This window comes from Podarcis vaucheri (assembly GCF_965113315.1).
Source record: "Podarcis vaucheri genome assembly, chromosome: 2".
Taxonomy (NCBI): domain Eukaryota; kingdom Metazoa; phylum Chordata; class Lepidosauria; order Squamata; family Lacertidae; genus Podarcis; species Podarcis vaucheri.
This window is the reverse complement of record NC_138760.1, coordinates 56,464,141-56,491,479: the sequence shown is the minus strand read 5'-3', so window position 1 is coordinate 56,491,479 and position 27,339 is coordinate 56,464,141. Positions and strand designations below refer to the sequence as shown.

Genomic DNA, 27,339 nt, shown 5'->3' with positions numbered 1-27,339 from the left:
GAATCCCATGCACACTACTCCAAACCCCTCGACAAATTTGTTGTTGTTGTTGTTGGCGGCATCCATCTGTCTTGAAAGACAATGGAGTATGCTACTAGGGGTGAAGCACTACTAGGGGTGAAGCCTGGGCAGTGTGTATGGAGGCCCTGGGCTGCCCAGATGACAAGACCAGCCCACCTTGGCCTCACTGGTGTGATCCAAAGGAAAGCAGAGCAATATGCTTGGCACCAGCTTGGTTGCAGGGGTTGCTGGAAGGAGACGTACAAGACGCCATCCAGCCATCTTAGAGACTCCATTCCAGATATGCATAGAGTCTACTCCTGAGCCTTTTCTTCTCCCAAAGATATCCTGCAAGGCAGTGAAGGTTTAGGATCAGTTTTCCTTCTCCTAGGTGGTCTACCTTCCCTAGCTGATGAGCTCCTTTTGCCCCTCACTTACCTCTACAGCACATGCAGAAACCGCCTTCTTGATCCTTGGACCCACTCATCTCATCTGCTTACCCTGACAGAGCCTGTCTTCACATGCAGGGGAAGTCCCTAATCCCCTGAGGGTATGCGAGCCATCAGTTACCCTCACCTGATTTAGCCAGGCAGTCAAAGCCATTCCCAGGGTGTGGCCACTGCTATCACATGCTGACAGCTTCTAGGTGAGAGCTGAGTGCAGGATGGGGACCAAAGGTGGACAAAGTACTGCACAAGGAGTACAATGTGTACCAGGGCTGCTACTCCTTCCCTAACACCCCATAAACCCTGATGGCATATAAATGTCAATGAAAAATAAGAACGCACCCAGCAAAGAAATTATATATGTAGTAAAGACTTAAGGTTTTAGCCTTTTTCTAATAGAGCAATCCTATAACTGGATTGGATTGCAACATCACCTTTGTTGAGGTGATCCATGCAACTAATTTGACATCTTTCTCATGATGCTGCTAGTATCCCTGTCTTGCAGAGGAAACCACAATGAAGTCCATGTTAAAATTTTACAGTATAGGCAATATTGGAGTTGAGAGTTTTCCAGGTGCTTGTCGCTAGCAGCCTGTCAACATGATTTACTTACTACCTGTCCCACAGCTCTCTGTTTTACTCTGGTTATTAAGAAATAATAAGAGGCTATACAACTGCATCCCTAAAGATAACTACTAGGGAGTCAGTTCCATTGATCTTGATGTAAGTAAGTAAGACTCTTGAGGTTTCGGGCTGCACACAGACTCAGATCTTTCTGCTCTGCAGATCTTCTGTTTCCACTTCAGATGTGGCTGTTTATGAGTTGGTGGTCACCTAAGTATAACATTTTCTTTGCCTCTCCAAATTAAGGGGCACTCACTGCCACTTGGTGCCAACCACATCTGGAGTCCAGGCGAGCCGGCAAATGGGACCAAATGCAGCAAGCCTGGAGGACTGCATGGGGCTCGTGCCAAATGAAATGCAGCTCTGTTTATTTAGAGGAACTTTCTTCCCCTTTTGAGTCCCAGACAAGGTATCTCCGAGGAGGAGCCGCGTTCCAATATTTCAATGAGCAATAAACATGTCTGGTTATTGTTACGGTGACACTTGGAAAAATAACCAATATGTCAGGATGGAGGATTGTGGGCCGATGGAGAGGAGATTGTTAATGTCTGCTGGCTTTTGGCTGCAGAGAAGAAAAGAAAAACAGCTAAGCCACTTTCTCTGGCCTCAACAGTGACAGAAGTTGACTAAAAGTTAATAATTATTTGGCTGGGAAGCTTTCTGCATTCGCTCTCCCTATTTATCTTTTTTAATGCTTCTGGAGATGTGATTTCTACCTGCATACGGGGATCTTTTAAAACAGGAATATAGGGGGCTGCCTTATACCCTTGTTCCACCGAGCTCAATATTTTCTGCCTTGGCTGGCAGAGGCTGTCCAGGGTTTCAGAGAGCGGACATTCGCAGTCCTACCTGGAAATGCTGGACTGAACCTGGCCCATCTGTAGCATGCAAAGGAGATGCTCTGCCCTTCCCCCAAACAAACAGCCCTTCCCCCAAACAAACCTGGTCAACCGAAACTCACAAAGCAAGGTGTGCTCCATCACCAGCCTGTGGGTTCACCAGAACTCTTATACCAACTGAATATGAAGCAAAAATGTGGGGGCCCCCGCAAAACAAGGGCAGGTTGAGAGAAAGAGAACTTGCTGGATGCGAAGGAAGCCCTAGCCTGCATATTCTAACAGTCTTAAAGCAGAATTGAGAAAAGTTTGCAGTCTGCATTTGATGTACTTGGGAATCTCTAATAGCAAATCTTTCATCTCACATGACATTTGATCATTGTTATCCCATTGGCTTCATGCAAAAACTCTGTGGCTGAGCCTGTATCTAAATGACACTACGTAAGGCATAAGGAAATTGCATTCTTGGGAATCGGATGTAATAACTCTCCTACCACCTGGGAGTGTTGTACAAAGGGCAGCAGAGGGAGGCTAGCTTCCTTACAGCAAGTGACACACAGGGGTGCTAAGGGAGCCTCCTCCCTGCCTCCATCTCTGAGTAGCAGGTCTTCGTTGGGCAAAGAGGCTGGAATGTCACCTCCTCTGCCTCCCATCAAGTATCCAAGGCAGCTGTGAGATTGCTTGCTGCTTGAGATGATTGACAGAACTGAGAGCCAATGATAGCACCGGTTTGTTTTTCATGGGCTTTCCCCACCCTCCAAACCCCACCACTGAAGGAAGTTAAATCACATGCTGAGCCTACATGGCTTTTCTGCTTTGATCTTCCTTCCAATGGCTCCAGGGTGAGAGTGAGCACTGTCATCTTAGCTATCTCCTTTTTATCTTGTTTATGCTTAGAGAGGCCCAAGTTTATTTTTCTTTGGCTCTGGAAGGTACATTTATAAGTAGAACACACTTCAAAAAAGGCAATCCTCCCAGCCTTTACTTTATGCATATCCACTGTGTTCTTCTGGTGATTTAGTTGCTGTTGTGCATTACAATGAACACTAATATTACCTGTGTATCTTTATAGCATGGCATTACGGTCCATGCTGTTTGGCCTAGAAGGAGCCAGCACACTATTAATATATACAGGAGGGGAAAGTGTCGCCACCAGGGAGCTGCAGACTTGCACTAACAGAGGGGAACAGATCAAGCTTCAATGTCTAGAACTGGTCAGTCTGATTATGATTGCCTGCCTAAGTGTATTTGGCAGCCAATCCCAGTCACCAACACAGTATCGCCAGATGCGTGAGAATTCTTGAACACACAACAACTTTTGCATCCAATTCGAAACTATACAAAAAAAGATCATAGCATAGTGGTAGGGCATCTGTTTTGCATGCAGAAGGTCCCAGGTTCAACCCCCAGCATCTCCAGGTAGGGCTAGGAGAGGCCTCTCTTTGAAATCCTGGAGAGCTGCTGCCAGTCAGTGTTGATGATACTGAATTCAATGGATCATTGGTGTGACTCCAGATAAGGCAGTTTCTTTGGTTCCTAAGAATGTAGAGCGGCAGGAGTAATTTGGATGGCCTAGGAGCAGTTCCTTGTGTGGCCTGCAATTTTCATACATGAGCAGAAGAGCACACCAAAGGAGTCTGGAGAGAAAGGGTCTGTTTTTTGGTTGCTTCTGCTGCTGTGCATCTGGCAGTGGATCTTCTCTTCCACAGCAGCATTGGCATGTGGGAGGGAGGAGAAGGAGCACATGACGACACAGGCAACTCCCTTAGGCAAATTGAGAAAGAAAGAGGGCACGCCCTCCAACGTTTCTTCAATGAAAATAGGGACATCCTAAGGAAAACCGGGACATTCTGGGATCAAATCAGAAATCAGGATGGCTTTTCTAAATCATGGGTGTCTGTGGGAAAGAGAGGACGAGCCACCTCTTTCTCTCCCTCAGTTTGCCTAGGTGAGTTGCCTTTGTCATCGTGTCTTCTGGCAATGCATATCAGGAAGTGGAATGAAAAAGGCTGAAGATGGATTGCTTTTTTGTGAGAGTGGCACAAGTACAAAAACTAGGCCTGAGCCTAGCACCTTTGGAGAATTGACTGCTCCTCAATCCTGACTCCAGTCTTTCAGAACCAATTTTGTTATACATGAAAGAGTTGCTCCCAAATCTCCCAGATGTTGCTTCCTGACATTTCCAATTGAACAAGCGGGAATCAGAAACACTTTGCCTATCTACTACAAATGTTCCAGCAAGCGGTATTTCATTGGGTACCAATCCACCCCTCTTCTAGGGATGCGGCACTGAAGTTGCGTGGGGACTGGGACTGACCATGGGTGTATTTGCCTTCCACCTGCTCAACCTTCATGCTTGTAAATGAACGGTTGATTACCGCCATAAGTCTAACCAGCACTTCCTTCTCAGGAGAAGACTCATCCTGTAAAAGGGTGCCCAGGAACTTCTTACTCTGAAGGGAAATGAGGAACAGGGGCGTAATTTTTTACCTGTTGCCATTTCAGGCTTTGCTCTCTAGTTGTTGAGGCCATTTAAAAAGTCAACGTTGTAAAGTAATCCCAGTTATCATATGTGTCAGTTCCATTTTTCAGGGTTCTCTTCTCTCAGTTTGGATTAGAACGTGGAGCTGAGCACAAAAAGGCAGACCCTGCAAAGGATCAAGATAAAGCATCCCTGTATGTGATACGGTTCAAAAGAAGAAAGTGAAACACTTTCCTCTTGTTCTATAGATATATCCCACGTGGGCCTGTCTATGGAGCCTGGTGTGCTCTGATCCTTCCGCAGGCCGCCTCCCGGCCTGCCCTCTCTGCACTTATCACAGGAACAGAGGGACACAAGCAGCATTATCGCCTTGAAAGGCTCAGAACGGCATTTTCTTTTCATGCAGAAAGTGACACTGAACACAGAGCAAAACGTACTCACTCACAATGCGACAAGGTGGCCTGCCATCTGGGCCCGGCAGGGTTTAAAAGGTGGAGATAACTGGGCTTTTGGTGTGCCATTAGAAAAGCTGACAACACAGTCGGATTTGATCAGTATCACTTTCTGTATCTAAAAATAAAAATATGGGACGGGGGGCAGGCATAAGCAGCGCCAGGAAATGTCTCACCTGCATTAGCAAGGCACTGCGCTTCACTGAGGGAACTCTCATTGCCTTTCTCATGACATATCCTGCTAACATGCTATTCCTAAAATAGGCAAAAGAGGATGTCTTTTGTTGAAGCGAGTTGCTGGAAGATGCAGCCTTGCAAGCCCATACAGGGCCCTTTGTTCCATCACAGGTATTGGGAGCAAAAATGCTGTCAAATGGAATGTGGTATCAGTACTGAAGTTTGGGCTTTTGTGGCCTGCTTGCCAAGGTCACTGTTGAGCAGGAGGGTATGCAGTCCTGCCTATTGTGTGATATGTAGGTGTTGAAGTCCTTTCCAGTTCTTTGCTATGAGTAGTTGTGCCACCACCAGGAGAAAAGTGGTGAGTTCCTTATAAAGCAAATTGAGCTGCTTTTCTTTAAACATTTGTTTCTTGGATTACATTGTACACAATGATTTGCAATATTGCTTATTTCCACATATACACTTTCCCAGAATGGTTGCACATGAACACGTGTGGAATATCATCCCAACTGCCTTACATCCTCTCCAACACAGTGAAAATGTTTTGTCTATGTAACTGTATCTTAAAGGTGTTAAATGCCACCTATAACTTAACAGAATTATCTCTTACACTCTTACACTGATCTTAAAAGGGTTTTTTTTGCCCTTAAGATGTTCCAATCAGCCTCTTCAATTTTGGTACCCATAATAGTTTGGTTGCTGAGCATTGTCCAAGAGTCAGATCATTGAGTATTTTGTACAATATCCGACTGCTAAATTTTGAAGCTGCTTTTGCATGGGGTGAGCATTATATTTTGTTACTGCAGAAGTTCCTGATGCTAATTCTTTCCTATTCACAGAACAATTTTACCCTGGAATGCTCCATAACTTGACCCTATAAGACACTGCCATAGCTGATCTCATTCAGTCATATGACTTCTTTGGCTTTCCTGACCATTTGGACTAATGCCTTTGTACTGTGCTAGTGTGTTTCTTTTTCCCACACACAACTCTCACGAAATAGCCATGAAAATTTTGAGTGCAGCACATGTCAAAGCCAGACAGCATTCGCCTTTATTTTATCTTTAATTAAATGGGTCATCTAAAATAAACGACCAGGAACTCAAACTAAAATTGCTTTCAACAACTACTTGAACATTCAGTTTCCACAAATATTAAAGACAGCTTAAGCACTGAAATGTTTATGGAAAATTTGAATGAAAAAGGCAGATCTGAATTAGGTCTCCACCCCAGTTCACACAAGTGTGTGTGGATGTTTTAACATTGGCCTTACACTAATTCCGTAAGTATTGACAGAAGGTAAGGAAAGGATGGTGTAAAGCCAGCAAATAATAACATTTCCAATAAATTTGTCCATCAGTTGTTGAACAAACACAGCAGACAGTTTTGAAGCAAAAAAATATTTAAATGTAACCTGAGCCTTGGAGTCAAATGAGAGCTAAAGCTTGTTTTTAATTCTTAAAAACTGGATGTGTTTCACAATGAATACAAAGTTTCCACTTCCGATAATACTTTACAGCAAATTGCCAAATTTAAATTTGCCTTACAGGAGTAGGTCAACTGAATTATCGAAAGGCTGAATAACTTAAGACAAGGCAAGAGAGCTTTTCACTGATGGCAGAACAATACCTTTTACCCTGCAAATTGAATGTTAAATCTAGCTGTCCAGGACAGCCAGAATCTGTTTCTACTCAGCTGGGCTGCCTAAACTTTTAAATATAGTTACTACTGCGGAGGGTTTTCTCACTGAGTTTTTACTGAGCTCTCAGTGAGCTACTTTGTGATCATTTTGAAATGCCAGTTGTTTTGTCGAAAAAATCTGGAGCAGAGTGAGCAGACACATTTATACCAGTCCATTGAGAATGCAGTTCACATGCAAAGCTGTTTTCCATGTGTGGATTGCTCTCCATATATGACCCTTCAGGCCTGGGGCCAAATTCAGCCTTCCGGCCCTCTCTATCTGCCCTCAGGTGCCACCTCCTCCTCAACCATGGCCTCTCCCCAGACCACACCCCTCAGCCACACAAATTTGCACTTCCCTTGAGTGCTTTTGCCTGACTGGCCATGCCCTTGAACTCTGATAAATGCCTCTTGCTTGATGGGATGGTAGATAGACAGGCATGTGTGAGCTTCTGTAACAGTAGCCTACTGCATTAAGGTAAAATTTACATTTGTTGCTGGCCCCCTTTTGCATCTGGTCCGGCCCTCCACTGGAATAATAATAATAATAATAATAATAATAATAATAATAATAATAATATGCAACCCATCTGACTGGGTTGGCCCAGCCACTCTGGGTGGCTCCCAATAAAATAATAAAAACTCAATAAAACATCAGACATTAAAATCTTCCCTATACAGGACTGCCTTCAAATGTCTTCTATTTTGTCAAATAGTTGTTTATTTCCCTGACATCTGACAGGAGGGCACTCCATAGGGCAGGCATGACTACGGAGAAGGCCCTCTGCCTGGTCCCCTGTAACCTCACTTCTCGCAGTGGGGGAACTGCCAGAAGGCCCTCAGAGCTGGATCTCCGAAAGATGCTCAGGTTTTGGAAAGTCTCCAGGGGACCTTCCTCTCTATGTACTTAAGCCTTTGGATGTGGTGGTGACGAGAGCGAACGAAAATAGCAGCAGCAACAGGGTGGGGTCCACCTGGCTTCCTCCCTCTGTTTTCGAGAGGAGCTGTGCATACCTACAGGCAGGCTTGCATCTGCAGCTTGTCTATTCTCAGCCTCACTGGATTGCAGCCAGCCAGCCATTCCCAGCCCTCTCCCAGCTGGCATGCGCGCCTGAGCCACTTGGCAGGCGACAGCCACCACATGCATCTGACGGTGGCATTTTTAGAAACACCACAGCGATGAACTCACCCTCCCGTTTGGAGGAAGCGTCTTAATGCGGAAAGCATCTCTCTCCAATAAGCACATTCCCCATCCCACATCAATTCATTGAAATGTTATTTATGTTCTCTACACACAAGTCATTCTATTGTCTTTAGGACAGTCTAATTTGAGGCGGATACTGCTTTGGGTGCAGGGTGACTGCCCCTCACTCCCATGTGCAACATGTTAAGTGGTGCAAACATATGTACTTTGCAACCGAAAAAGGAGGTAGGTGATCTAAGCAACAGCTTTCGCCACGGCCATTTATGGCAAGCGGTTGCCAGCCTTGGTTCGGTATAAGCAACTGCCTATGGGCAAGCCCGTATTTCCTGCATGATAGTTGCATGGTGATCAGACCTCCACAACAGTGGCTACATGCCAGCCTGGGTAGGTTTGGTATAACAGCTAATTGTTAGACAAATTGTTTTAAGTGATTGTTTAACCAAGTTGCTAAAAAATAAATGAATCATATACTTTTTTTTTTTTTTGCAAAATTGTGCAGATATTTTTTGTTTTGCTTTTACTTCCATTGAAAGTTTAGCACAACAAAATTACATTGAAACTTATTACAGACTGCAGGGGTCCACTATGCTTCTAATAACAACAGTTGCATTGTATTATGTGAAGACAGCATACAAATCAGCAGCCAAATTGCAAGTTAACATAAGATGACAAATAGGAACCATGCCTTCCTGAAGTCTCCTTCTTGTATTTTCCTACTCCCTAGCCTACCTTGTTAACTTTTCAACATGGGCTGGATGCCAAACACAAATGACCCCCTTCAAACAGGGTTAAGTTTCCACAGCCTCCCAATTTTGCTGTATTTTCATGCATACTACAAGCAGCATATACTGCAACGAGCCTTTCAGCCTTAAACAATAGCTACCCCTTTTGGACATCCACCATATGGGTTCCATCTGAGGTTAAGCATCAGATACTATGGTGGACAGAGAATACTTGTGCAAAGGTCAGAACTTACAGGATTTTGGGTACCAAAAGTCCTTTGCATGAGAATGAAGAGAAAAGGTTCTCAGATGGACCACACAGCAAAGACGCTGAAACAGGCTGAGCAGGCATTTCAACCCATTGATTTGATTAAGCGTTGGGCATCTCTTCATCAGAGGCATTTACACGGGTGCAAGATGAAATAGCGCTGGAAGTTTTATAAAAGGAAGGAAGTTATTCAGCTACAAATAGATAAAGAAATAAAAACATTTGAAAACACACTCAAGTCTAAACCACAGAGCCTAGGGCTTGCCGATCAGAAGGTCAGCGGTTCAAATCCCTGCGATGGGGTGAGCTCCCGTTGCTTGGTCCCTGCTCCTGCCAACCTAGCAGTTTGAAAACACATCAAAGTGCAAGTAGATAAATAGGTACCGCTCCAGTGGGAAGGTAAATGGCGTTTCCGTGCGCTGCTCTGGTTCACCAGAAGTGGCTAGTCATGCTGACCACATGACCCGGAAGCTGTACGCCAGCTCCCTCGGCCAGTAAAGCGAGATGAGCGCAGCAACCCCAGAGTCGTCCACGACTGGACCTAATGGTCCAGTCTTTACCCTTTACCTTAAAGATACTAGGAAAAAGAGAAAAGGAGAGGGGGTTTGTTTTTAGAATTTGTGATTTTAATAAATATATTACACTACCATGCAGTAGTGCTGATAATGAAGATATGCATGTTTGCTTTCATCTTTTGATCAAATCCATATTCGAAAACCCCCCAAAGAATGGCATTCATAAAGAAAAATTATCCACATTGTTTGCTGAGCAACAACACAATGTTGGAATTGCATCAGCAGTGTCAAACACTTTTGGACAAAAACTATTAACGGTTGAAAACTTTTTTCTAGGTTGCTTCCACGTTGCCAACCTAAATTATGCAGTGCAATGCAGAGTCTTTTAAAAATGTTTTAAACATTTTAAATTTAATTTTATTTGTACTTAGTATTAACTTTTTGGTGCTTGCTGCCCCGGTCTCCTTCGAGAGGAAGGGCAGGTTAATAATAATATAATAAGAAACAAATAAATCTATCATGGGTGCAGAGCTGTGCGTATATGCAGAACAGTTAACAGCTGAGATCATTCTCTACTCAGCAACTTAGCTGGATGCACATTGTTTGGGGTGCATGGCAACATGTTCAGTCATTACCTGAAAGACGCTGCTCATAGCAGCCAGTGGCCCAGCTTAGACCAGATCCCAGGAAGTAAGCAACTCATGCCGTGCTAACATAGCCTGCACCCATAGCTTTGGGCTCAGCTAATGGCGTGTGTCATGGTTGTGGACAGTATCTGACGCTGCAGTTCCACTGGCACAGCAGACTTCCATGGAGCAAACGTCTTCCTCTCTTCTTCCCTCCAGCCGCTCACCACAAGACCAAGTCTGGAGGGATGGGGGACCATCCAGAACAAATTTAGAGGCAGCGCAGGGGGAGAAGAGAACATGGAAGTCCTGTCACATCAGTGGAATGCTGCTGGCCCGACACTGAATACAACCCCGTGTGCTTAGGACATTATGCACCCTGTTGAGAGCCAACAGGGAAGGAGAGGGGCACTATAGTGTCTTACAGGGATTTCCTTCCATGCTCACAGGCCTGCAGTGGTGCAGCTGTGGCCATGTGAAGGGCTGGATGATGCCACTGACTTATAATCCTGCAAGATATCCCAATGCCTTTTAAACTGACGAGAGAACAGGAAAAGGACAGGGAAGTTTTAGGAGCTGATATGCCAAGCAATTTACATCTCTATCCAAAGGTCGCCATTAGGCCTCCAAAGCAAATCTTGGAATGAAGCAAATGGACTGACCTGAGCTGCACCCTTAAGATAAATAGATGGACAAAGGAAGATACAGTACATTTACAATAATGCCAGTTATGGAGAGATTTTAGAAATTGCCTCGTTGCTTCTTTCATCTGCAGAAACAACTGAAGTAAAAGTCATTTTTGTAACTTAAAGGGCGACGTTTCCTCCTTCAGTTCATAAGGCATTTTTTATTTAAAAAATCAGGACTCCCTGCTCTATCTGTATTCAAATACACTTTATTAAAGGAATGTATCTAAATGTATTTTCAGTAATACTGTCCCCCTCCTCTCAGGAACAGATCTCTGGAGGAAGGAAGTGGAATACACATTCCAAGCCAAAGACAAGAGAGAGGCTTAATATGTCTTCCACCATCCAGTTCAGAACTGACACCTGCCATTCTCAGAGAAACAGGTCATATTCTTATTGTTCCTTGCCCTAACCTGCAGCTCATTTAGCTTACATAAGCAAGTCTAAATCTTCACAGACTGCTAATATGTTCTGTTTATGAACATTTGTGAATGTTCTCTTGATTAGAAGAGTGTCAGGTCTTTGTGAGAAAGCCTTCATTCATCCTTCCTCAGTCATGCTTCTTCTCCTCATCTGAGAATTTTACAAAAAGGGGAACAGTCTCTTCTTCAGGATGTAAAGCACGGTGGCCAAAAACAAGGCAAGGGCGAGAAAGATGAGCAGTTTATCTGTCAGCTCCCTGCGGTTGTACTTGGTAATGAGCTTCCGTCCCAGCTGTATTGTCCCGGACATGGATTTGAATTCCTCATTGGCATCCAGAATGGTTCGTGAAGAACTGACTGAAAAGAGAAAATGCAACATTTCAGCCCAGCGTTTCAAAGGCACTATCAAAAGCACACATAATATGCAAGTCCACTTTGGGTCCTGTAGCACAGAATAAAACACACAATGCAATAGGTACATTGGCTCAAAGCCCCATGGAAGCAGGCTGCAGAACTTTTCCATTTGAGAAAAGCTGAGGACAAGTCTGGTGAAGACAACGCAGCACAAAGGAGATTGTTCCATTAGTGCAAGCATATCTGCTTGCCTGATGGAATGATGTCCCCTCTCCTTCCCCAACCCACCAGAGCATATTTGGGGAAGGTGCGGTGAAAGACATGCAGCAGGAGGGGAGAAATCCTGTTGTGTCAGAAGAAGTCTAGCTTCCATTAGCAAAATGGGTTAGCTGAATACAGCCCAACATTTGCCTTCATCCAAGAACCACCACAGACCAAATGGCCTTGCATTTTTCTGTGGAGCCCCATTCTTAGAAGACAAAGAGCCGGCCCATATCCATAAGTGAAATTGATTGTGATTAGCAAGTCTCCCTGTTGCAATTAGAAAAATCTAATCTCAGTCCAAAATGTCATAATGAAGCCAGATGGAATGATACCAACTGGCTAAGTAGAAAAGACATAATTGGCAATGGGAGTAAATGTAGATTTGGTGTCAATGGCGTGCTATCCGCTGCAAAAAAATGACAGATACTGCAATGTTGATGTTACTTGATAACAGGCTTTGTGGGATTTCCAATGTGGCAGTTTAAAAGCCAGAATGTCCATTTTCACCAGCTGCTAATTTAGAATAGAGTGGAAAATTTTGAAACTGAAAAGAAAAGAGTTAAGATGATACTGTTTTGATACATTTCCAAACAAGGTTAGAATGTGGATCAGGAGCTGTTTAAAATGAATCATGATAATACCTTGGGGAGAAATTTAATACAGCACTAAGGAGATCACTTTATCAGTGCAAACATTTTTGCTTGCCTGATGGAACTATCTCCTCCTCACTCCCCTTTGGGCTGTTCATGGGTTCTCCCAATCCTCAAGGAAGGCACGGGAGGAACACTGGGGTTAGGGGAAGCCCTGTTGCACTGGCAGAAGTCCTTGCACAGGCTTCCACTAGCAGGACCACTTAGTTGAATATGACCTACGGACTTCCTAATGCACACAAGTTGCTCTGATGTCCAGCACCTTTTCTCTGAAGTGAGCAAAAGGTCATTTTTTAGTCTTTCTCACTTGCAGAAATGTCAAGTAAACTAAAAACATGTGTGCTGATCATAATAAATTACACAGCTTTGCAACCAAGTACAAAATATATTGCAAGAAGTGGCCCTAAAATGAACCACTGTGCAGGGCTTCCGTTTCCATTATGGGAGGTAAATTAAAACACACACTAATGGCAAAATGTTTAGAAGCAAGCAGCTAAGGAACCAGTATATTCCTACATAGGTGGCCCCCAGAAGGGCATTTCAGTTTGCAAATACATTTTGCTTGAGAATGAAATTTTATCAGAGCCAAATATGTTTCTTTGCCATTTTATTTTACAACCAAAGAGAAAAGTTTTGTCATTCTCATGGTACATGAAAGATTGAGGTTGTTTATCATGGGAAGCGACAACTGTGGGCTTCCTGACTCCACAGATTATTTATTGCTTGCTGCTGTAAGGACTTCTTCATTTTTCCATCGTGGCAACATTTTAATGGTAGATTAAGTACAGCTGGCTTTTTCAAGGCGAGTGACCTTTGCTAGCTATACCTCAACCAAACAGGATGGACTCTTTAACAGAGGACAGTCTCACTGCCAAGACTGTCACTTAGTGAGAGAGGAAGCATACACTGAGGAGCTGCAGACAACCATCAGCCCTGGAGGGAGAAGGAAGAGAAGAGGCGGACACTGCGTTTATTGAATCCATCCCTTCTATTTCTCCCAGCAAAGAAAAGGCAGAAGGTCCAGCTGGTCCACTTTCCAAATGACCCACAAATTTTAACAGCAGATTTGATATACAGTTTTGAGGGCTCAAAACTGTCAGGCCAAACTCTGGCTTTCTAACGCAAAGCCCAAAACTCTTTCAGAAATGCTTTAAGACATTGCTTGTATTGAGTGAAATAAGTTAATGTGGGTGGGAGTTAACTATTGGTGCACTTTAAAAAGAAAAGCCCCATTTGAAACACATGCATGTTCTTCAGAGTCCACGCTGTAGAGGTCTGGATTTCATACATGGTATCCTGATGTATGATATGATATGATGATACGACATGATATGACATGACTTGACATATTATACTATAATATCAACATGCTGGTTAGGGAGAAAGGAGCGTTTCTTTTTCCATAGCTAGTGAAGTAGCCAAGAGAGCTACTGGAGGAGGGAATCAATCATGTTGTTCCTCCTTTGCCAGTTCACTGCAATTCTGTGCTTCCCGGCATAGGATTAAATATTTAGCTGTAGGAGGCAGCAATCGAGAGAAAATGAAGTGGGAGAGTGGGAGAGAGAGAGAGAGAGAGAGAGAATGAGAGAGAGAGAGAGAGGGAGAGAGAGGGAGAGAGAGAGAGAAGGTATGCACTTTTGTGTTTTTATATTGTAAACCATCCTGTGATCTTCGGATGAAGGGCAGTATAGAAATTTAATAACTAAAGGGAGTTTAATAACTCCACAGCAGATCTGGAGGGTGGAACATGAGAAGAGGCCTTTTCAGTAATATCTTCCTGTTTGTGGAAGGTTTTTAAATTTTTATTGGTTGGCTTGCTGTAAATGTAAGTGTTTATACTGTGTTGTAAGTTGCTTTGATGAGTCTACCAACCATTATTATTATTATTAACAACAACAACGACCAAAACTGCACACTGTGGTCATTTACTTACCTAAGGTCTGCATCGTCTCCTCACTCTGCCGTACCTGCTGAGACATCATCCTGCTAATACCCATCAGGTTCTCTGTGATGTTACTGGCCCCCTCTGCCAAACTTTCCTTTGTAGTTTTTCTAAAAGAAAAGAAGGGGGTGGGAATCAAACTTAATATAAAAACAAAATTATATTCCCGATTACTCAAAATGCTTCAAAAGTGATGGGAACCATAGAGCTGGAAGATATCAGCCAAGCATTCATATACACATACAAATGCAAGCATACGCCTTTAACGTTCTGTTTCAAAATAAGTCTTAAATTAGAAATCAGGGCAAATTATTCATAAAAGGTTTAGGTTAATCTTTTTTTTTTTTTAATAGATATTTATTAAGAATTTTCCATTTCAAAAAGAAAACCAAAAAGGAAAAAAAAGGAAACATGTACAGTTTAGAACCCTTCTTTTCTATAACATATTTCTCTGACTTCCCCACACCTCCCCTTCTTATATTCCAGTTCAAATTGTTAATTCAACAAGTTCTTGGTTTAGGTTAATCTTTAAACATTTCGTCCAAAATAGCCATCTGGCTGAAGTACAGGGGTAAAATTAAAATGTAATCAAAGATCAATACATCTAACTTGGCACAATGGCAAGCAACCATTTTAATGATCTAGGATCCTGTTTGCTCCTTACTGTGCAATCCTATTCAGAAGCCAGTAAGTTAAACGGGGCCTAGTCAGTCAGCAGAGCATGACTCAGGGTCACAGATTCAAGCCCTGTGTTGGGTGGAAAATTCCTGCCTTTGCAGGGAGTTGAACTAGATGATCCTTGTGGTTCCTTCCAACTCTACAAGTCTATGATTCTACTTGTAGGTAGGTGGGCACAATACTGCAAACAGTGACCTCCTAAAGCAGAGCTTGACACAAAAGGCTGAGGAAGTCCCACCACATAACACCTGTCAGCTGAATTCCACAGTTATAAAAAGACTGTGTACCTTTGTCGTAAAGGATCTCCACCTCGAAGCAGTTCATCTTTCTCTGCATTGTCAATGGCAATTTTGCAAGCTAGATTTGCCTTCCTCCAGGCTGTCTGATTGCTGAAATTATTAATATAGTGAGATTTAGCACAATGGTGATACAAACACCCCTGTCTGTATCAAGAGCAAATCAACAAAGATAACTGCATACATTAAAAATGTAGCACTCCATTATTATTTGACATAAGTAACAATGATCATTAACAGACATGCTGTATCAACACTATTAACAGCTGCATCTTGCATTTTCCTCACCTTTTTATGCTCCACTCTTTATCTGAACACTATGAGAACGCTGTTCCTGGCTCTACTGTCTGTTCAACAATGAAAAGGTCTGGATGTCCGAAGAAATTAATAACAGTCCACCCTATTCTCTGGAAGGTTGCTAAGGACACTCACAGTATTGGATGGATACCCTGAACGATGCAGCTATCATTGAACTCAATGGGACTTACTTCTGAGTAGACGTATAGCCAGTACAGTGCTGTGAGTCTAACGTAGACACCCTCCATGCTGTCACTGTTGCACACAAATGTTATCTATGCCAAACACGTGTCAGAGCTCTAAGTTTGTTGGTGCTGACACCAATTGGGAGGAAGGGGATACAAGATCTCAGCCTAAGCACTTATTGGGAAGAACTCTATGTTGCACAAACAGATCCCTGCTCGCACAACAGGACTTTACCCTCCTTGTCTCCTCCCCTGCAGGCCCCCAAAATCTGCTCCAGAGGTCCCCCAACTCTCAGGAGTAGATTATGAGGGCTGCAGGAAAGAGGAAAGGAAGGTGATCCTGTTGTGCAAGTGAAAGTCCATTTTGCTTGCACATGGACACAGCATTGGATACAGCCCAGCGGTAAACAATATTTAGGGTTTTACTGACCTGAGCATTTGCTTCTTATGGTTCTCTACCTCTTGGAGCAATGCTTGCTTTTCTGATTCTCTATCTTGCTCCTTCGCCATCTGCTCAAGCTCCTAAAGCAAATCCGTGAACAGCAGGTGCATATTATCATTTTTAATATTATTTTTATTCAATTTTAATACAAGCAACAACAAAATTCATTACAATGTTGTTCCTACTTGGTAATAAAGTCTAGCTGTTCTCTTGGGTATTTCTTTCCTAATCAAAATATACACAATTATTCTTTTAGCACATCCTTTTCAGCAAAAAGCTGGGTCTTTGGGGCTGCTAAGGTCACATTTTGCTTATGAGCGACAGAAATGGGAACCAGGTTTCTAAAAAGCTGTTATGCTTAAAGGTAAAGGTAAAGAGACCCCTGACCATTAGGTCCAGTCGTGACCAACTTTGGGGTTGCGGCGCTCATCTGTGGCCAGCATGACTAAGTCGCTTCTGGCAAACCACAGCAGCGCACGTAAACGCCGTTTACCTTCCAGCGGTAGGAGCGGTACCTATTTATCTACTTGCACTTTGACGTGCTTTTGAACTGCTAGGTTGGCAGGAGCAGGGACCGAGCAACGGGAGCTTACCCTGTTGCGGGGATTCGAACTGCTGACCTTCTGATCAGCAAGCCCTAGGCTCTATGGTTTAGACCACAGCACCACCTGCGTCCCTTTTCTGTTATGCTTAGTGACATGCTATTTCGAAGAATCAGTCTTGCTGTAACAGAAAAGGGAGCTTATTTGTGGCTCAGTCAGCAGAACATGAGACTCTTAATTTCTAGGTCATGGGTCCGAGCCCCACATTAGGCAAGAGATTCCTACATTGCAGGGGGTTGGACTGGATGACCTTCGTAGTCCCTTCAAACTCTACAATTCTAGGATTTAGCAACTCCCCACCCCCACCCCCAAATCTATTTAGCCCTCACCTGTATTCTAAGCCGTAAATGCTGAAACTTTTCCTTTACTTTGGCATTCAGTTCTGTAAGTGTACTTACAGGTCCCATACAATCCCGGATGTCCTAAAAGAAATAACAAGCAGTGTATAGAATAAACACATTTTTACATTGATGTTCTCTTGGGCTATATGTTCAATTGCCAGCTTGATTGTTTTAAATATAAAGTGTAACCTTTTAAAGAAAACAAAATGTTTATTTTAAATGTTGAAATTGCAACCACCAATAGGTTGCAAATTGACACAGAAATATCACCCATATTATCTACAAGCAATGTGAATTTAGTCCTAAAGGCTGCCCTGACTGCTATAAAAAGTTACATAGTAGCTGGTGTGCTTCATGCAAACATGACAATCCTACATATAAATCAATTATTTACAAGGATGCACACTCACTGTGCAGGTACACCTATCCATGGCTTCGCCATGTGTGAGCACACAATAGTAAATGCATGCAACGGTTAGCATTCACAGCTCTAATTCCTACTTGGAAGTGCCTTCTCTTTATAAATTTACTAGCATATAAAGTGGCCCCCTCTGAGCCTAATTTTGGAAGCTAGGGAAGCCTGGCATTGTGAGAACTGAACTCAAGGGGAAGGGAAGGAAGGAGCAGAGTGCATGCTTGTTTCAACACATTACTGTATAGAGAACCTAATCAAACAGATTAAAAGTTTCAGCATGCAAAACTGATGCCGAAGTTGCCCGCATGAAGTTGTAACCATGCCAGTGGGTACCCCCTGATGGGTACTAACTATGTTTTTCAGATCATTAAGAAGCTGGTTGCCCTGGAAAGCTACGGCAACCTCATTGCGTTGTTGCCTGCCAATCGTGGGAAAGAGCAGGAGGCAAAAAAGAATCAGTTATCTACAGTGTGATGAAATTCTCAAAGGTTCTTATCCCTACCAAAGGTTCCTCACATAGCAACATTGCACAAGGCCCTCCCACCATCGGACACCCCAGCTCCCAGTGCCGCCTCCAATCATGGCACAGAAGAGAGAATATCACATTGTGAGCAGATTTTTTCCAACACAGAGTCAAAGCTGGGAGAAGTTGCAGGAACTTTCCCTATCGTGGAAACTTTCAAAGGCTGAGGAGGCACCTCTCCAGAGTCTGAGCCTGACACCTCTGCAGTCAAAAAGCTGTGTGAGGAAGAACTGCCATCGCACCAACAACACCACAATCACGCGGCACCTTAAAGACTTAACTGCATCTATTGTGGCACGTGGAAATTTGTGTGGATCATCAATTGCGTGGAATGTCACCCTGAACTCGCATTTGTGTGCATCCTGAGAAGTGCACGCCAGCGCCCCACAGCGGGCATCGTTGCAACTGCGTTGGCCTTCAGGTGCCACGTGACTCCGCTAGGACGCAGGCGAGGGGGGCGGCGCTAAGGGAACCTGGTTGCCCAGAGGGGGCGTGGCCACGAAGCCCCACCCACCCCGGCATAAGCGCGTAGCTGCCCGTCGCCCGCGATGTATTGACCGAGGCCGGGGGCTGTTGTACCTGCACCGCCGCCTTAATCTCGAGGTCGAATTTCACGATCTCTTGGTTGCAAACTCGAACCGGCACGTCACCGGCGGCCGCCATCTTGGGAGGAACTACGGCGAGCGCAAAGGGGACAAGAGCAGAATTTCGAAACGCGGCCTCTCCGCCCCGCCCTGGTAGGCGGTGCCAACAAGCAGGAGGAAAAGAAACCGGCGGCAGGAGGAAAGCGGCCGAGGAGGCTCTTCCCCACCCCTCACTCCGTGCGGCCACCCCCAGTCTGCATCCGTTGGTCTTTTAGGCGCTGCAAGACTCGCCTTGCTCTTTGCTGCCACACGGGGAGAGCCGTACAGGCAGAGCCATTCTTAGAGCTGACTGGCTGTGGAAAAACAAATGGGCTTTTGAATTAGCCACAATTAAATTAACACACATGGGTTTCAAAGGATCTGCTCAATGCACGACTAACTCTGGATTCAACCCTGTATTGTTATGGCACAGCCCCTTGGAATGGTCTCCCCAAGGAGCCTTAATTTGGCACAGAATCTGGTGGCTTTTTGGCGGGACTTGTAGCTGGAAACCATTTTACTTAGTACGGGCTTTTATGTGTGTTCACTTTCTCCCCCGCCCCCGATCATTTTTATTGTACTTTAAAGGTAAAGGGACCCCTGACCATTAGGTCCAGTCAAGGCCGACTCTGGGGTTGTGGCGCTCATCTCGCTTTATTGGCCAAGGGAGCCGGCGTAGAGCTTCTGAGTCATGTGGCCAGCATGACTAAGCCGCTTCTGGAGAACCAGAGCAGCACACGGAAACGCCGTTTACCTTCCCTCCAGAGCGGTACCTATTTATCTACTTGCACTTTGACATGCTTTCGAACTGCTAGGTTAGCAGGGGCAGGGACCGAGCAACGGGAGCTCACCCCGTCGTGGGGATTTGAACCACCGACCTTCTGATCGGCAAGCCCTAGGCTCTGTGGTTTAACCCACAGCACCACCCTAAATTGTATGTAACCTGCTTTGGCATAGTTAACCATGAATGCCCAGATAACTGCAGCTTCCCTCCTCACCCCTAAACCATGATCCTTACCTTAGAGCAGTGTTTCCCAAACGTTTTTGGGCAACGGCACACCTGTTTACCGGAAAAAAATCTCGCGGCACACCACCATTAAAGCCCCGCCCCGTGACATCAGCGCGCAGCGTCACGCCGGGAGGGACGCACAAAAGTGAAAGTTTTTTCCCTTCCCCTTGCCGGGGTGGGAGGAGGCAGCAGAGCGAGGGACTGAGGGACGGCGGCAGCTGAGGCGGTGGCGGCTGTTGTGGTGGTGGCGGCGATAGCGGGCGGAGGAGGAGCCGTCGCCGGGAGTTGCTGCTGCTGCTGTTGCTGCTGCTGCCCGGACATGCCGGCCTCCTCCTCCGCTGTCTCGCGCTCCTCCCTTTTGCGCGCGCTGCCCCGCCGCTCGGCACCACCACCGCGGAGCCGCCCCCGGCTCGACGCGGATCCTCGCCGCCGCCGCCTCTCGCCGCCCGCCTCGCCCGCCTCCCTCCCACGGCACACCAGCCGGTGTCTCACGGCACACTAGTGTGCCGCGGAACACCGGTTGGGAAACACTGCCTTAGAGTTATGTTCAGTCCAGGGATTGTGGTTTATTTTGATGCAAGCCATGAACCGAGGCCAATGATAGTATCCAATAGAGTCCATGTGTGTGAGTAGCACAGACTTCAGTCTCGGGAAAGAGAACTGCACCTTCAGTCTCTCCCCTCCTGCAGTCCTTCAGGGCAGATTTGGGAGTCATTGTGGGGGGAGGAGAGGAAAGTGAGGTTATTTTGTGAATCTCTTGTCTTCTGCATTAACGGGAAGGTCACATCTCCCATTCTACACATTAAAGGGAGATGGAGATGTCTAGCAGTAATCAACACCTCGCCTGTCTCTGGCTTCCAAAAGGTGTCCTCCGTCAGCCAGTCAGACGTGAACGGCTGGTCCCAGCCACTGATTAACGACCTATGTGAGCTACAAACTCGTTAAAAGGTGACTGTTGCTGGAGAGTCCTTTGTCCCTCAGCTGACTATCCATATGCTGACACATGAGCTCAGAAACTTGTTTCTAAGTACAGTGGTACCTCAGGTTACATACGCTTCAGGTTACATACGCTTCAGGTTACAGTCTCTGCTAACCCAGAAATAGTGCTTCAGGTTAATAACTTTGCTTCAGGATGAGAACAGAAATCGTGCTCCGGTGGTGCGGCAGCAGCAGGAGGCCCCATTAGCTAAAGTGGTGCTTCAGGTTAAGAGCGGACCTCCGTAATGAAGTACCACTGAGGTACCACTGAGGTACCACTGTAGCTGTATTGGGGTAGACTTGAATGAAAAGGTTAGCTGTTATTTTCTTGAAGCAACATTCTCTCTCTCTTCCATTTGTCCTCTTGCTTCATTTTCTATTCTGTAATAAACACCATCGAATTTGGCAGCTGGGGCGTTGGGTGAATTTTTGCCAAAACTCTCAGGGTTATTTCAACCTTTCTCCATGCCTAGTCACTTGGTTCATGTTATATGTGTGAGTGGGGTTTGGTAGAGAAAAGCAGGCTACTTTGGTGCTATCTTTGCTTCCCTTTGAATTTGCCTCTGTTTGCTGCAAAACATACCCATTGGGAATTAAAGGGAGCATATGGGTATAAGTGGCAGCCTACTTTATAACCTCCAGCATGACTGGCCTACCCACACAGGCAGTTGCCGAAGGTGCCGAGGTGTAAAAGTTTATGATCTTTTCATTTTCAGCCGCCACCTTGGATGACTTTTTTTTAAAAAAAATTTGAATACCGAATTTAATTTACAGAACTTAATTTACAGTTGGAATTTAATTAAGTAAAAAATGACTCTGAAACTGTTAACGTGGAATGTTAACGGGTTAAATGAGACATCTAAGAGAAATAAAGTGGAAAATGTTTTGAAGAAAAAAAATCTAGATGTAATCTGTTTGCAAGAAACCCATGTCACCAAAAAACAAACACATCTTGAAAAATAAAAGGTTGGGTACCGAGTTTATTAATTCAGATGTTAATAAAAAAGGTGTGGCATTGTATATTAAAAAGAAATGGGAGCCTAAATTAATTTTGAAATATGAAGAAGGGAGAGTAATTGTGGTACAAATTACTTATCAGGGGGAGAAATTGAACGTGGTGGGGATCTACGCTCCAAACACAAATAAGGCGGGATTCTGTAAGAGGTTGGAAAAAAGATTGGTAGAAACTGTTGATCAGAAAATAATGCTAATGGGAGAGTGTAATGCTGTGGTGATGCCAGAAATGGACAGATTAACAAAAAAGAAAACATTTAAACAAGGTAAACTACCAAGGACATTCTTTGACTTTGGATGACTTTTTAAAGGGTTTGAACAAATTAATGGAGGCTAAGGCTATCAATGGCTACAGGCTATTATGGCTGTGCACTACTTCCACTATCAGAGGCAATATGCCTCTGAATACCAATTCCTGGGAATTGCAAGGAGAGTGTGTGCTGTTACACTCAGGTCCTACTCTAAAGTTCCACTCATTGCATGAAGGCAAGCTTTGAGATACGTTCAACTTAAAACGCTATAAAACACACAATACTTACTTCTGTGGCTGGGTGGTTCTGTAGCATTTCTACATTAAGCATGACTAAAGAACCCTACCACTCCCAATGAAGGAAGAGAAAAGGCCAAGTGGAAGGAACCATGGTCAGAGCAATGTATATGGAACACAGAAGGCATCTCCTGTGATGAAGAGCCCAAGGAGTCTTTTTAGCCACCTGTAATGGAACACTACTTGACCCCAGTCTACAGTTTGGTAATTACTGGTCTAATCTATTTACACACTTCTAAACAGAGAGACCAGGGTTGACCAGTAACCATTTTCCTGTGTGTAACACTTTGCATGCTCGCTCATTATGTAGCCTGTCACTCATTAGGTAGTACTTTGGGAGATATCCAACATTGCATGAACAGAATGGGACTTCTCCCTCCTGAACCCTCCCCCCCAAATCTCATGAGTCCCCCAACTCTCTAGAACAAATTTGGGGGCACACCAGGGGCAGACTGCAGAAATATCAAGGCTCAGGAACTAATGTTTTAGAATATTGTGAAGCTCTGAAGTATTCACCCAGATAAATGAGGTTGGGATTGTGTCCTTAGTTTGTTCTTAAGCACCTATATGGATCTAAAGCTTTGAGGCTGGGAAGTATGAAGCAGCAATTCTTGAGCAGATAATGGCAAATAGGCTAGACTATATTTAATTTTATCTTCTTGTTAAGTCATAATTCCAAAGGGCTTTTTCTTGATGTAGTGATTAGAACTCCTAACTGAGGGGGTTCTGTTGGAACCTACAGTTGCTGACTGAAATAATAAAACATTTTCATTACTAGTATAGATATTTCTGTTACTTCAAACGAGTAAGAAAGCTTATGTGGGAGCTGCAGTTAACGTTACTTAGCGGTCTATGAGTGAAGTGCATCAGACAGAAAACACACAAAGCCAGCATACTGTCAGAACTTCTCTTCACAATTTATTTTCAGTTACAAAGGATGTTGCATACATTGATGAGTTTGTATCTGAATAGAAGTGCTCGGGCCCCAGGGTGACAGGAGTAAACAAAATCAATGTTTTAATTGTGCCTCTTTTTTTTTAAAAAAAGAAAAATTACACAACATTAAACATTATAAAAATTGCAAACAGATCATGCTTTTAACAGGATAAAATTTTCTGAACAGAGACAAGACCTTCAATACATTTGTCTGAGCTCCAGTTGGAAATGGACTACAGAACATTATAAACAGCATTACAAACATGATCCCAAGCATAAGATCACTAAGGTTGTTAATATGCTTCTCTTTTTTTGGTTTTCAGAAAGCTTTGCTGTGTTTGCATATGCTGTCAGCCTCGTGCCCCAATCCTAAACCTATTCATTTGGAAGCAAGTCCCATTGATTGCAATGAGAGTTGGCCCTGCTAGCTGTTAAGTTAGGTTAGAATTGCAGACTTTGTTCATTCTTAAGCATATATATGGGCCAAAAGGTGTTGAGAATGTTTAAGGCAGGAGAAGAGAGAGGGAAAACTATTCACGCATTATACTTCTGTAAAAGTGAATTGTTTCATTAGTCCCTAGTTCATGGAAAGCTGTTGGGAAATGAGGCATCTTGTTAGCCTCTGAAGATAATGATGGGTTAGAAGAAGCTTTGGCCTGGTCTCACAAGACAATTATTTTCTTCTTCTCATTTCTTAGCTAGGCCTAGCTTTGGCTAAAACTTGCTTTCCAGAAAGATTAAGTCTGCAATCCTAAACTGAAGTTTCACCAGAACAAATAGGGCTTACTTCCAATAAAGTGTGTTTCGGTTTATGGAGAAAAAAATGCATGCCCAATATGCTCTTGTGGAAGTTCATTAACATCTTAAAAGGCTGAGCATCACATTGCACAAACACCTTTCTACTGCACTAAACCAATTGGGGGAAATTAAATAGACTGAAAATACGCATCCATGAGACCCAATCAAGCTTAGAATGCTGTGAAGGAAGTATATGCTAAAGTGCCATTTCTGCAATGTTGACAAAGCATTCCATTTACACTGGAAAGTATCACTAAGCGTTGTACTCTCAATGTGGTAATGCCCTTAAACATTTTTTTTCAAAGGAAAGGATCAGCTTTTGGATTAGGAACTGATTGAAATGTACTTTGTATAATCCCTCAGGTAAAACAAAATAAGAAACTGCACTTTTGTGCAGCATTTCAGCTAGCAAAAATATAGGCTCCCATCTGATAGCAGACTAAACTAGACAATTTGACAGCTAAACCTTACCCTAAAAAAGAAAAAAAGAAAAATAAGAAAGCATGATTAGATGTATGAAATTCAGGTCGGAAGGCTGAATTTCAATGTTATGTATTTTGACTGTGCCTCAACAGAATTCCAGGAAGACTGCTAAATAAGTCAAGGAACAGACTGGCTATGCTATTTCTGCTGAAGGCAACTTGTAAGTAATCCCATCAAACACAGATAGGAGGCGATTACCATTTCAAAACTAGCTGTATTAAAAAGACTTACATAAGAGAAACAATACATCATTATTGACATTTGTGAATAAACAAGCAGATTTATTAATGAAGGCAAACATCAGAAAAATGGTATAGACTTATGTGAAACCCACACTGACAGTACGGTATTTGAGAAATGTCTGTTGCTTTAAGATTATTCAAGAGACCTTTAATCTGTGTTAGAAATCATTTTTGCTCTTTTCCACTGCACTTCAGTCTACATTTAAAAATAAATTACTGACCAAACTAGTGGACTTAGTATATCTCTGTGCCCAATTCCTACAACAGTGTCACTGTTTGCATTGATGCCAGAGCTGAGTGGAAAGAGCCAGTCCTTGACTAGCCAGGAGACTAGTACTTATGAGCCCCAGAAAGTTAAATATCAAGGTGTGCTTGATAAATTCAAGAAAAGGCAGAGAAGCTTTTGTAAAGAGATGTAGTGGAATTACTATAAAAAATCCTATCTTCCAAGACCACTGAAAAATTGGTCACCCTATGCCAGTACAAACTAATCAATACAACTAAGCAAATCTGTTTGAAGTTCCTTCATGATGCTTTTATTGTAGTTTGCTTCCAAAAGGGTTCAAGGGTTTAAGGAGTCCTGGGGAATGAAAAATAAACTTGGTTCTAATATACAAGTAAGGCACAATATAAAGCCACATCATAATCTGTCAATGGAGAAAATGGGTAAAGGACAAGAACCATACATGGTACAGAGTAAGTAGTTCATATCCATTCAAAAATAGAAGTGTGGCACTCAGTTTCATTCGGACAATTTTTTAGCAAGAGCATGTTTGAATATGGAAACAAACTCTAAAGTATCCAGTGTATGAAAGAGAGTTCGGAACTCCTTTTAAAAAATAAAGTGTATAATTGCTTTTGGGTGACATGAGAATATTCACAATGCCTACACTTGTAAAGTGACCAAAGACTTCAATAAGATCCACATACTGTGTATGAACACTGAAAACCTTTAGAGAGCTCCTCTAAAGATAATCATCCAAAAATGCATGCCACAATTTCCCAAAACAAAACATGAACATTTGGTTTTTTAAAAATCTTTGTGATAATTATACACTAAACGTATATTAAATGACACTAGAGGAAGCAGATTGTTACTGGCATTAAAAGTACAACCATTTTCTAGACTGTTTTAAATGCCACAGAGTCCCCTGGTTAAAATGTAAAGCTGCACAGCTTGCCTATGTCATCTTTACAATAAAGGTTAAACCAGCAAAGGTCTTAACTTTACTCTACATTTTACTGCCAGGTTTTATTTAGATCAAGTATCGCTGCAGCATTCTGACCAGCCCAGAGTTAGCAGCAAATGGCAGGAATCATATAAAATGCAATATCTTTTTTTTCTTTTTTAAACAAAGTGCTTTTCTAAGATATACATACATATATAAATAGATACAAAATAAAGTGTCACCATTAAAAAGCTCAACTATTTCAAAGCTTTTAGACTATAACTTAATACATAGAAAACACTGAAATGCAAGGGTGTGGAATCCACTAAAAAGATTCAAAGTCTCTTTTCAATGCTAGACCAAAATCATATTCTGGTTTTCAGACATGCACAAAAAAGGCTGCAAATGCAGTATTAGCTCAGAGAAGCCTGAATTACTACAAAGGGGTATTGTATCTTACTGTCAGTTTGTCTTGCTGCACAAGTCCTGATTGCAAAACAGATGTATCCCACTGTAACTATCCTATTCACGCTCTTCTGATCCAGTGTTAGAATCTTAGCATGAATCATATTTAAACACCATTCTTCAATGAAGCTCAACACTATCTCAGTATATCAGAATAGGCTGATGTAAAATACTTGGACACAGCTCTATAACCAGCGTTAAATGAGATACATTTCTGATATGCCAGCACTATTGCAGGCTTGACGCTTAAAAAAAAAAAGAAGCAGCTCCATCATGACATGCAAATTTGTGCTGAAATTATGCAAATACTTTAGATCAATTTTTGAAAAGGTAGATAGCAATAAGCAGCAGTGCAGACAGAAAGAGGGGGGGGGAAAGGCTTTGGGGTAGTTCAACTCTACAGTGGGAGCTACATCTTCCTCAATCTTTCTTTTTAAAAAAAGAATGCATTGCTTGCCTATTACAGGAATGTAGCAATTCCCAATGTCCATTTAGATATAAGGAATCGCACTGTAAGGTGCATGTAAGAATTAGAGGGGGGATAATGAGATTTTTGTATTTACTTGGAGCTGCATCTGAATTATTTGGTATCCTTCATAAATAGTGTTATGTAGTCACCTGTCTATCAAACAACTGGGAGGAAAGGCATTCATGAAACCAGATAATGATCCTGTCTTGACATAAACAACTTTCTCATCAAGAGATAAAGCTTTTCATTGGTACTTTAACACTGACTAAAAGCAGACTCTCGTGAGCCAAACTGCACACGCATTTGTATTCCCCCCAATCATAGAAACTACAAGTTAACAATAAGTCACATAGAAGTTTGAAGAAGCTAGTTGAAATATCTGTACAAAAATATAAAATCTATAAATTCTTTTCTTTTTTTAAGCCTGTGTTGATCCTTGGAAACATCACATGCACAATAATACAACAACTGGAA

The 27,339-nt window shown here is 43.1% G+C and overlaps 1 protein-coding gene and 1 long non-coding RNA gene across 2 annotated transcripts; both read right to left on the bottom strand.

The window, feature by feature from the left end:
- Positions 1-10,914: 10,914 nt before the first annotated feature.
- BNIP1 (BCL2 interacting protein 1) lies at positions 10,915-18,912 on the bottom strand. Its single transcript, XM_082213154.1, has 6 exons — positions 18,712-18,912; positions 17,183-17,275; positions 16,240-16,331; positions 15,319-15,420; positions 14,345-14,463; positions 10,915-11,500 (listed from the first exon to the last, which is right to left on the bottom strand). The coding sequence occupies exons 1-6, from the start codon at positions 18,793-18,795 to the stop codon at positions 11,304-11,306; spliced, it is 687 nt and encodes a 228-aa protein (XP_082069280.1). The 5' UTR covers positions 18,796-18,912; the 3' UTR covers positions 10,915-11,303.
- A 793-nt stretch (positions 18,913-19,705) lies between these two features.
- On the bottom strand, positions 19,706-21,476 carry LOC309527053. The gene is made up of 3 exons (XR_014217083.1): positions 21,019-21,476; positions 20,294-20,787; positions 19,706-19,768 (listed from the first exon to the last, which is right to left on the bottom strand). It is a non-coding gene; the product is annotated as an uncharacterized lncRNA (long non-coding RNA).
- Positions 21,477-27,339: the final 5,863 nt, after the last annotated feature.